The 12,103-nt window shown below is 40.9% G+C and overlaps 1 protein-coding gene across 1 annotated transcript in view; it reads right to left on the reverse strand.

The window, feature by feature from the left end:
• Positions 1-6,063, reverse strand: part of CLIP2 (CAP-Gly domain containing linker protein 2) — a 59,473-nt gene extending 53,410 nt beyond the window's left edge. The window contains exon 1 of the mRNA XM_015831318.1: positions 5,946-6,063. Within this exon, the coding sequence (XP_015686804.1) occupies positions 5,946-6,063 (118 nt within the window). The remainder of the gene's footprint in view (positions 1-5,945) is intronic.
• Between the last annotated feature and the right edge of the window lie 6,040 nt (positions 6,064-12,103).

The raw sequence follows: 12,103 nt of genomic DNA on the forward strand, positions 1-12,103 counted from the left end.
GTGCCAAGGCAGCCAGCTGTCAGGAGGAGCAGAAATACAAGAATGCTGCCCTGTTTCCATGGTTATCTGGTAAAAGGAGGGGGGAAACACACACGGAGAGAAGCACAACAAACACTTCCAGACGGTCTCGTGGAAAGCCAAGGGGTATGTGAGCCCTCTGAAGACACAACTCTTATTTCATTTATAGGCACTCATTTTGCAAGTAGTAGAGCCTTCCAGATGTCTCTGAATGCTCAGCGTTGTAATCCCACCACAATTGAGGACACCGGGCTGAGGAAAGTTGATGAGAGGTTGGACATCTGATCTCCTGTATCAATGATAATCGTGATCGTGATGATGATGAAGTCATTTCTCCAGGAAGCATAAAGCAACAGCTGGCTGTCCCGTTATATTTTTACTTTCAAAACAATCTTATGAGCTAGGAGAGAGAAAGAGGGAAGAGAAACTGGCCCAACATCTTGTAGGGAGACTGAAGACTGATTAGCTGTCTAGCTTGAAGCAGCAACTATAAGAGCCCTTGCACGGTGAGGGACACTGTATCTGCAGCCAAAATGAGGATAGTGAAAAATAGGAAGGACCTATCTACTTCCTTGGGGAAATCTTGATGTTTCTGGAAGATCCAAGAAAAAAAGAAGAAAAAATAAATTAAGGGAATAGAATTGTAACAGAAACAGTTAGAGTGCAGAAGTAAAGCAATCAGATGAGGATGGATCAAGTTTCAATACAAAGCAGAATGATAGATGGTCAAGAAAGAGAAAACTCAATAAATACTCCGTGTGTAGCAGGTTAAGTGCCCAGGCTTAGGTAAAACAACTGGTTGATATTCTGACCAAGAGAAAGCTACTACATCTTGCTGCAGAGTGCATAATATTTCATCTGTCATTGACTTTTGTGATTAATATCTGGAAGTGCTCACAATCGGGTAGGCGTCTGGTTTAATTTTAAATTATTGGTATGTGTCTTAGAGGAAAAATGCCAAACTTCATTGATTTGAATGCATGAACTAAATAAAGATGATCCCGCCTCACTCCACCCCGAACATAAATGCTACCAATGTGCATTTGTGGGAAGTACATAAAATTGATGCTATGATTTAATATTAAATAACTTTTCATGTTCAAAGAAGAGCACCAGGAATTGCAAAACGTCCATTAAAGGGCTCTTTTTTTCTGGTGGATTATTTTCTTTAAGTTAAACATCCCAAAGCCGAGTGGAAATCCATGTGTGCAGGCTCGTGCACGTGTAAGAAGCTAAGGAAAAATCTGGCCAGCAGGTACATTATCAGCGCCTGCCTTACAGCAGGCAGCTTTGTGAGAAGGATAACCAGAGGGTTTTAAAGCAGAAGTACATTAATGAGCTGGAGGAAAACAGCAAATACAAAGGAGGGGTGGAGATAAAGGAGGGAGTAGTCTATCAACTGAAAGCTCACCCAGGCACCCTGAAGGATAAAATGCGTGCTTTGAAATCTCCATGCCCATCCATTAAATCCTCTCTGCAGGACCAGTCTCTCAGCTTACAGCTGCACTGTTTATATGGGGAGGGTTTGGCTGAAGAGCAAAAATCTTCCACCGCAGGTACTACCAACCACAGCATGAGTTGTACTTATTCTTAGTCTTTTGTGGAGGGTGGGAGGAAGGTCAATATTGAGCAGAGAGCTTTCTCCAGCATGGTACCAGCCTACTTTCCAGCATGGTTACGGGGTTACTAAGTACAGTATGCCCCTCACCAATACATTTAGACAAAATAAGTGTGTTTGTGTGTTGGGGGAAGAGGCGGGAGAGGAAGAGAGAAGGATAGAACAGTATCTTTACCAGGGATATCCAATCTTGGCAACTTTAAGTCCTGTGGACTTCAACTCCCAGAATTCCCCAGCCAGCCATGCTCACGGTCTTCCACTTTTTAGCCTGGTGCCTTAACCACTAGACCAAACTGTCTCTCTCAATGCTCTTTCTATCCTGTTTTTTCAAAGTCCAATTTTTATTTCTATAAAGTGTCACAGGGAAAAATTGTTGCTTGCACAATTCTGATATCGGTAAGTATTGACCTGGGTGTCTATATTCACTGGGAAATTCTGGGAACTGAAGTCCACAGGTCTTAAAGTTGCCAAGATTGGACACCCTTGGTCTACAAAGATCAGAATCGTGCAAGCAATGGTTTTTCCCTATGATACTTTATAGAAACAAAAATTGGACTTTGAAAAAGCAGGATAGGAAGGGAATTAAGAGAGACAGTTTGGTCTAGCGGTTTTCAGAGGCTAAAAAGCAGAAGACTGTGAGCCATGAAAGCCAAACTGTGTGACTTAGAGCCAGTCATTCTTTCTCTGCCCAACTCACCTCAGAGAGTTGTTGTGGGGAAAATAGGAGGAGGAAGGTGTGTTGGATATGTTCACCATCTTGAGTTATTTGTAAAAACAGTAAAGGTGAGATTCAAAAAAATAAATGCTTTTTGAACTTTGGAGTTGGAGAAGATCCCTCAGAATACCAAGGATAGTCAAGAAAACAACAGATAGATTACTGAACAAATCAATCCAGAGTTCTTACGTGAGGCACAAAAGACTAGAGTCAAATTAATGTATTTGGGATACATTATGTGAAAACCTAGCTCTTTTGAGAAGGGTGGAAAGAAAGAAAAAAGGATGATGGGCAGCAAGGTAGATGGACCTGATTGAAGTGGAAATGGGAGTTCTAAGCAACAGGCTAGGGAGAATCATCCTGAAACCCATCTTTTGTCTCCCAAACTCTAGTGGTTCTCCTGACAGCTCCATAGTCCATTTTATCAAATCTTCCTTCTTCAAGAAGCTTCAGGCTTGAGAGGGCGATCCTCGTAGGCTGGGGAGAAGGGAGAAAGGCTGCAGCACTGATCCCAGTGCTACCCGAGGGAAAGAAGGTAAGCCTTGTTGAAGAGGGGAGACAGCTTCCCTCAGCCTCAAGCCTTTACTGTGAAAAGGAGAGGAACGGAAGCCTCCATTCCTCAAGGAAAGTGAAGAAGTTATTCTTTGGGAAATGGAACAGTCAGGCTGAAAACAGCGCTGATTACAGTGCTGCTCAGAAGACTGAGAAAAATGGAAAATCCACCAATGGGAAATGTACCTGCCTATGAGCCAAACTTGCACGTCTGTCCTGGGCAAGATCAAGTCGAGACTGGGACACCCTAGTCCAGGACAGGCGTTGCAACTTTGGCTGACTTTATCTGATTGGACAGGAACACAGTCTAAACCCATTAGTGGATTCTCCATCTCCGGTGCTGGAGAAGGAGGAAGATTTGATAAAATGGACTATGGAGCTGTCAGGAGAACCACTAGAGTTTGGGAGACAAAAGATGAAAAGAGAAATTGAGAGAGAAGGAAAGTGGAAGCTTCTTAATGAATATAAATGGGCATTATTTACATTGTTTCTTAATTAAAATTAAATGTAGAAAATAATGAATATTTTCTATTCAAATTTAAAAATTTCAAGAAATTAAAAGCTCAGAAATTACAGGTTGGAAACAAAGGTGTTGAGGGTCATATGCAGTCTCAGAGTCTCAGAATGTACACGTTATGTAAATCCAACTAACCAAAGCTTAGTCAACTAACCTGGTTAAATGCATTATATGGCTCTGTCTCTAAATCTATGACGGATCTCCCAATCGCTAAAATATTTTTTTAAATAATGAACATGGACAGATGCCACCAGACCAGAATCTACATAAATCCACAATTCAGGCTGTGACTCAGACTTATGCCAAATAAATATTGCACGAATCATCCAGAAGAATCTAATGAGGTCATCCAGGTTACTGCCAGAATTCTCCACTTGGTGAAACATGCTTTGCTTTCAAACAGCTGGCGAAGGGGCCTAACCTAGCTCTGAAGTCCCAAGGAGGGGTTGGGAAGACATTTTCAGGCCTTTTTCCCCCGGCAGCCATCCAGCCAGATGCCGCCCATTTTTATATTCAATTATTCTTTTGCCGTCTTCTCCTCTTGCATAAAACGTGTTCCCGTTCTGTTCATTTTTTAGACAGTTATCCTGCTAATGGATAAGCAGAGAGACCTGAAACCTTTACATAACTTCTCTCCAACATTCAGTTGGGGTGGTAAGAATAAAAAGAGCTACAAAAATGCCCGGCACATTCGGGGACTCAAAACAAACTAGACAGAAACCGACAGCTGGCAGGCACCCATTTAGACCAAGGCAAAGTAGCCAATAAAAAAAGAGTATTTTTTTTAAACACCAGATACTGTAAAAGAAGCACTGTACATTATACTCAATAAAGGAATGAATTGTTCACGAATCAGTTCACACTCTGAGAATCAACAGTTTTCATTGTACTAAATGTCTGCTAGAAGGCAATTGGTTTCTGGGGTTGGGTAGTTAGAAAGAAAGCTCTCCTTAATTCAAAAATACTGGCATGCTTTTTAAAAAAATTACATTTAATGAGGAAAAAATGTATAATTTTCCCTTTCTCTCCTCTCAGAATCTACAACCTAGCTGAAAAATTCCTTCAGAACAGGCAAATCCCTGTTCATGTTGCTGCATTTTAAAATACAGGTAGTCCTCGACTTACAGCCATGACTGACTCTAAAATTTCTGTTGCTAAATGAGATATTTGTTAAGTGGGTTTCGCCCCATTTTACGACTTTTCTTGCCACAGTTGTTAAGTGAATCGTTGCAGTTGTTAATAACCTAGTTGTTAAGTGAATCTGGCTTCTTCATTGACTTTGCTTGTCAGAAGATCACAAAAGGGGATCACATGACCCCTGGGACACGGCAACTGTCATAAATATGAACCAAGTACCAAGCGTCCTAATTTTGATCATGTTACCGTGAGGATGCTACAACAGTCGTAAGTATGAAAAACGGACATAAGTCGTTTTTTTTCAGTGCCGTTTTACCTTTGAATGGTCACTAAATGAACTGTTGTAAGTCAAGGACCACCTGTACCCAATTTTATAGGATGACCTTAATTTCTAGAACCAACGAAGGAGTTTGGGGATACCGCCAACCTCCAGGGGATACCCCTCCGCTAAAAAAGATGGGCAGTTGGACTGCCCACCTAGAGGTCCTGATGCACTTTTAATGAAACTTCTATAGTACTTCTCATAGCAGTAAATTTTTGAGATCTGTTGTGAGAAAAAAAAAGGGGGGGTCATACCAGAAGACCAAGGCAGTGTTCAGTTGTCGATCTTCGTAGTAAGAGAAGCTTCAACTGGTTCCATCAACACAGGAATTAGCTATCTGGTGGGGTATTAAGATTGCTGAGAGCCAGTTTAGTGTAGTGGTTGATGGAACCAGAGTTCAACTCTGCCTTAGGTACATAGTCAGTGCGATGACCATAGGCTTGTTCTTCTCTCTTAACCTTAGAAAGAAGGCAAAGACTGATTCTCAAAATCTGGCCAAGAAAACTGCATGGACTCCTGGAGGCAGTCGCCAGTAGTCAAGACTGATTTGAAGGGACCAAATAAATTAAGACTGCTAGAGAGAAGGAGATGATCTCACTAGGGAAATCCCTTTCTCATAGAATGTCATTCCCTGCCAGTTCATCAATCATCTCCCTGGGGGCAACTGTCTGCACTACAGACTATACAGGCAGCTGTTGCAGCCATATGCAGCCACAGATTAACCCCCATCTCCCCACTGCTCATGGTAAAGCAAATTAGCTACAACAAGGATATATCTCCCTCCCCCTTCTGTCATCCAGAAATTACAGTTAGGTAATAACTCCTTGATCAAACAAATCAACTCAGAGTTCTCACTTGAAACACAAATGACCAGGCTCAAATTAACCTACTTCGGACACATTATGTGAAGACCCAGAATGCTGGGAAAGGTGGAAGGAAGGAAAAGGAACGGGACGACCAGCATCGAGATATATGGATTCAGAAGCAATAGGTACATTGTTGGAAGACCTGAGAACCAGACTGAGCACTGATCTTTCTGGAGAAAAACGATTTACATACTGCTTACCTTCCTTTGTGGCATTGCTGGTTGTGGAAGCAGTTGCTGCTGTCCCACCAGGACGTCCCACCGGACTGGCATGCTTCCCGGTCCTCCCAGGAATTTTAAGTCCGCTTGGCTTCAACATCTTTGCCCAGGTTGCACCTCAAGGTATGAGAATCCTTTGGTCCTATGATTGGTTGCCCAGTGTCGCAGGTTCAAGCATCTAAGTGATACGCCCCTTCATCTATCTTTAGAGACCTGAAGAAATTGACCAACATCAAAACAGAAAATATATATTTATATAAGTAAACTGTTTCCAGCAACAACAACAAAAAACCCCAAAAAGGAAGCCAAAACACTTCACTTATAAGCTCTTGCTTGAGACTGGATTGAATTATTTGTCCCAAAATAGAGTAAATTATATTAAATTAAGACTATATAAAGAGTGGGGGATTGTCTTATTTCATAATAACCAGCCATAAGTTAGCTACAGATTCTGGATGACACTTCCATTATTTAATCTTCAGCAAAACAAAAGACAAGTTTTTCTAAAAAAGATTTCTCATTCATTCCTGTTATGCTGTTTTTGTAAGCAGATATTCCAAAGTATATTAATCTCCAAATGGACCTCACCTATACTATACAGCAGGGGTCGCCAACCCCCGGTCCGTGGACCAGTACCGGTCCGCAGCATGCCAGCAACCGGTCTGCACAAACAAGCAAAGCCCCATCCACGAGATGCAGGCAACACACAAAACCACATACCCCCTGGTCCACGGAAAAACGTCTCTCCATGGAATCAGTCCCTGGTGCCCAAAAGGTTGGGGACTTCTGCTATACAGTATCTGGAACTTTAAAGCTTGGAAGTGGAACACCTTTAATAATAAAATAAAGTCCTAAAAAAGGCAAACCTTTTTTGAAATTTACTGTGCTTGCTTTATCATTTGATCTGGTCTGTCCAGCTTTCTGTACAAACATGCCGCTAACTGGGAATCCCACCAGGAGTTTTTCTCATGACAAGCCAGCCTATATTCAAATATTTGACTCATGCTTTAATTGCTTCCTGTCTCAGCTACTGCAGTCCCTGCCTTTGTGACATGATGAAATACTTGAGTAACTCCAGATTTTTCTTCTGATTATAGGAAAGTCTTTATTGCTACATTTCCCAAGCTTTGTATAAGGCCATAATTTCTATGTTTTCCTGCCCCTTTTCCAGGGTCCTTGGCCATCACAAAATCTCTCTCTATATATAGAAATATATTTTGATTAAAAAAATTTTAAAAAGGAAGACACAAACTAACACAAACTAATACACAGTAACATATGAAAAAGAAAAGAAAAATAAATCAAAGAGAAAGCCAAAAGTGCAAGAAAGGGGGGGGGGAAGTAAAAGAAAAATCGGAAAGAAAGAAAAAGGATACAAAGAAATGGCTTCTGATCTCTTTTACTGCAGTATAAGATTAGGATAACTTTTATTGTCATTTTCCTGTATACACAATAGCACACATGAAAATGAAATTCCGATGCACTGCTCTCAAAAGAAGGAATGCCACCCATCCAACAATGTCATCATCCCAAGGATAACAATAATCACAACAGCAGCAGCATCAAAAAATGCCAAATTATACAAATACACACACACATGCACACACACAAAGCTACACATAAACACATCACACACACACACACAAAGCTATCACAGAACCCAGTTTCGCTTCGGATACCATGAAACTTCCTCCAAGAGGGCAAGATTGAAAACGGATCATGGAGAGGATGTGTAGAATCCCTGAGAATACTGTGGACCCTGGTCAAGCAATGCTTATATATGGATAGAAGGAAGTGAACTCCAATAATCAACTTACAACAGTTTGTTTAGTGACCGTCCAAAGTTACAATGACACTGCAAAAGGGACATATGACCATTTTCCACACTTACAACCACTGCAGCGTCCCCATGGTCATGTGATCGAAATTCAGATGCTTGGCAACTGACTCATATTTATGACAGTTGCAGTGTCTCGGGGTCATGTGATCCCCTTTTGTGACCTTCCGACAAGCAAAGTCAATAGGGAAGCCAGGTTCACTTAACAATGATGTTACTAACTTAACTGCAGTGATTCACTTAACAACTGTAGCAAGAAAGGTCGTAAAATGGTACAAAACTCATTTAACAAATGTCTCAGCAACAGAAATTTTGGGCTCAATTGTGGTTGTAAGTTGAGGACTACCTGTATTGGTACAATTACATCATCAAAACCATTGTTTTGTTTCATAATTTTAGAATTGTCAGCTGCCCAGAGACATCTGGTTGAGTCAGGCAGCTATAGAACTTGAATTTAAATAAATAAATAAATCATACGTTCATTTTTTTTTCTGTTTCACATAAAAAGTCTGTGAAGGATTTCCAGTCAGCAATACATGTAGATATTGTCTTTTCTCTGATCAAAGAAGTCAATTTAGCCGTCTCAGCAAGTTTGGTTGGCTCAGGAATTCTGGGAGTTGAAGTCCACAGATCATTAAAGGGACATTATTCCCACTCCCACTTTAAAGCTACTGTTCCACAAACTGACCTAGGAGTCAGGAAAATAACGTCCAAAGAATCCAAGTTTAAATAAATAGTAAAAAAAATTAAATTGTAAAATTTTACAAGAAGTTCAGAACCTTATGAGATGTAATTATCTAGTGAGGTTGAAAAATGTAATATAGGTAGTCCTTGATTTATGGAGCCTGCCCACTATGGTTGTAAATTGTGACGGTTGTAAAGCAGGTTATCCACATGACTGACCAAATTTTGCAACCTTTGTTTTGCAGTGGTCGTTAAGTGAACATTGCAGTCATTAAATGAACTGTTTGCTATGAGCCAAAAACCAGAAGTGACTGCTGGTTTTCAACACAAACATAAGATCCAGCTACGTGCCATAAATGTGGGCCAGTTGTTATGCACTCAAAGTGTGGTCATGTAACCATGGGGGGGGGAGACTGGCTGTCAGAACTTCGGAACTGGGTCACAAGTACCTCTGGTGAGATCCATCATAACTTTGAACGGTCGTAAGCAACTGGTCGTAAGTCAAGGACTACCTGCAGTTGTAATGGAAGAGAAGGCACTCATACTATTGCATTTGATCGGTGAATGACTTCATGACTTCCAAAATGTAATGCAAAGGTGCCACAGTTTATGGTTCACAACTAAGTTGGTACATTTCTTCTGCATTTATAAATCAAATACAAATATTACATTTAACAATGTTTAATCGAGTTTAAAATAGTGTTTGCTATCTCTCTTTCCTCCACCCCTTTCTGCTCAGAGACTGAACAATCTGTGTGTGTCACAGCAGCTAAGAAATCAAGCCAGCATATTGATGTAGTTACTAATACGATATTTTCTCCAGTGACAAAAACAGAGGTATGCCTATGTCAGGAAGAAGATATGGCTAAGGTCTTAACTTGCATATTATCATCATCGTTTCTTATTTTCGAATCATGGCATAATGCAAAATCACACCCTAGTTAGTACCTGCCACATGAAAAGGCTGCTGGCCTGCGCCATGTCTCCTACCAATAAAAGCTCCTCAGTGCAAATCATAGAGCTTTGTCCTTAAAAAGAAAAAGGGCAGCTTAAGGAAACAATTAACAAGGAGATATTCCGCCTTCTACGAAATGTATCGCCAGAGATCACTGCCAATAGAAATGTGGGTCTGGCTTGGGGAAGAAGCAGAGCAAGAGCTAACAAACAGCCCGTTCCCTTTACAAAGTTCTGCTTGCTCTTGAGAGGAAAGCTAAAGAAAGCTTGCATGCTTACTTAATGTGGGAGGCTCAGATGCACTGGGATGATATTACTCAACATCTCAAGAACCTCAAAAGAAATGCCCTCCAGGCACTTGCTATTCCTTCTTCCCAGACGTCCCTGCTATCCAGCATGCATACGCTACACGGAATCAGTTGCGCTACATGAAATCAGTTGCGCTACATGAAATCAGTTGTGGGAATCAACCAACTGCAGATCCATTTGGATGCTTGCAAGAACAATCTTTTTTTGGCTCTCTCCTTTTATAAACAGGAAATGGGGATGCAAAAAAAACACTGATGTCAAAGTAGCAGCAACAGGACTTTGGGAACTTAAGCATTTGCATAGACATGTCAAGGAAGAAATTCTAGTTTTTCTTTCCCAACATTTTAAAAAAGAATATTTTAAGCCAGAACAATAAATGCCCTGTAAGAAAGAGAGAGTATAGACCAGTGGTGGCAAACCTATGGCATGCGTGCCAGAGGTGGCACTCAGAGCCCTCTCTGTTAGCACGCGCACCACCGCCAGCAGCAGGTCCATCAGGCTGCGACCGCTGCCTGGAGCAGGAGCCCCACTCAGCACAAAGGAGGCGAAGCAGCAGACTAGCAAGCTCGAGTAGAGGTGGTAGAGCAACAACCATTGTTGATTGGTGGACTGGAAAAAAAGGGAGGGGGAAGCATTTTGCATGTGTGCATGCGCGCACGGGGCCATGAGCACACATACACTGCAAATGGGGTGGGGCTAGTGCCTATGTGATACTCACTAGCCCTGCCCTGTTCTTGCGTGATGCAGTGCCTTGTATCTGCACCCCGTGGTGCAGCAGCAGCCGTTTTTGCACCTTTTTGTGGCCCATTTTTGTGCCCCGGTTTTTGTATGCCAGAGGCGGCACTCAGAGGCGCTTCCCTGCCCCCCCTCCAAGGGCACCACAATGCTGATGCAGCCCTGGCACTTTGCGATAAATAAATGGGTTTTGGGTTGCGGTTTGGGCACTCGGTCTCTAAAAGGTTCGCTCTCACTGGTATAGACCATGCTGACAATTTGAAAAATGGGTTATATACTGTTACAGATTGCTCAGAACAAATTCAAAATCTGCCTCTTTAATACTGACTTCTAGATATTTTCTTTTAAACACAAAGAAAGAGCTCCTCCTTTGCCAATGACTCAGTGCTAAATTCGGCAGGTCTAGACAGGCTTAAATCTTTCTAAAAAGATGTTGATTTTTCTGTTGTTTTCAGTTGTAAATCTTGTGGAATCTACTTTTTTTTTTTTAAAAAAAAGAACTAGATGGAAGAACAAAATTAATTCACAATTTTAAAGCCACTATCACTTGTTATAAAAAAAAAAAAACCCAAACTCCCGTTATAAATTGTTTTTCTCTAGTCTTTTTGTAGGAAGCAAATAAAACCAAACAATAATTGGGAAAAAAATTACACACCCAGCATAATTAAGATTTTGGGGAAAGGGTCAGGGACTCATTTAAAATGAACAGAAAGTTTTCTAAACAACAGAAATAGCATTTACTATATTTTAAATCGGGAACATCCTCCAACATAGGCTACTAAGCTCAGAACTTTACACGATTTAACTGCATCACCATAGTCAAGTTTTACTTCAGAATCGCTTTCTCATCCGCAAGATTAAAAGCAGACTTCCATAAATCAGTCTCCTAAATGTTTAAGATGATTCAGAAGAGCAAATTCGCTTGACTTAACCATCATAAAATTCACTGACTGCTACTTGTTGTTTCTATTTCTTCCACTACTTTTCTTTAGCATAAAAAGAATGTGTTAAGAAAGAAATAGCTGCACACACTGCTTTTTAATTCATAGTGCAAAGAGCAAAGGCATTATTTAGTTGATCGATCATGAGTCTTCTCCTTTTTTTTTTTGCAAAGTATGGGTTGAAAAGGGGATAATTACTCTTAATTAATAAGTGATGATACCTTAATCTAAAAAGTATATAATATACTAAAAATAACTGAAGGGCAAAATAATTTATTAAAAAGTGAATTATCCTATATAAACAGCGGAGTATCCTATATTGCAAAGTCCTTTGTCTTGGTTTCTAAAAGGTGTTAAATAAGCTTTATAGGATTTAAAAAGATTGGCTAGCTCAGTGATGGCGAACCTTTTAGAGATCGAGTGCCCAAACTGCAACCCAAAACCCACTTATGCATCGTCGGGTGCCGGGTGGGTGTAGCCCATTGGATGGGTGTGGCCCATTGGGTGGGCGTGGCTGCGGTGGTAACGGCAGACTGGATGGGACTAAAAAGTTCAATCAATCAATTCCAACTTTGCAAGATCTTTTTTTTTTCCTGCGAGAAGTTGAAATTGACTGATTGATTGAATCTTTTTTTTTTTTTTGCACATGGCGGTGGAGGCCTAAAGCGAAAAGGTTTTAT

The sequence above is a fragment of the Protobothrops mucrosquamatus genome, unplaced genomic scaffold (assembly GCF_001527695.2).
Source record: "Protobothrops mucrosquamatus isolate PMUCROS unplaced genomic scaffold, P.Mucros_1.0 scaffold_256, whole genome shotgun sequence".
In the NCBI taxonomy this organism is placed as follows: domain Eukaryota; kingdom Metazoa; phylum Chordata; class Lepidosauria; order Squamata; family Viperidae; genus Protobothrops; species Protobothrops mucrosquamatus.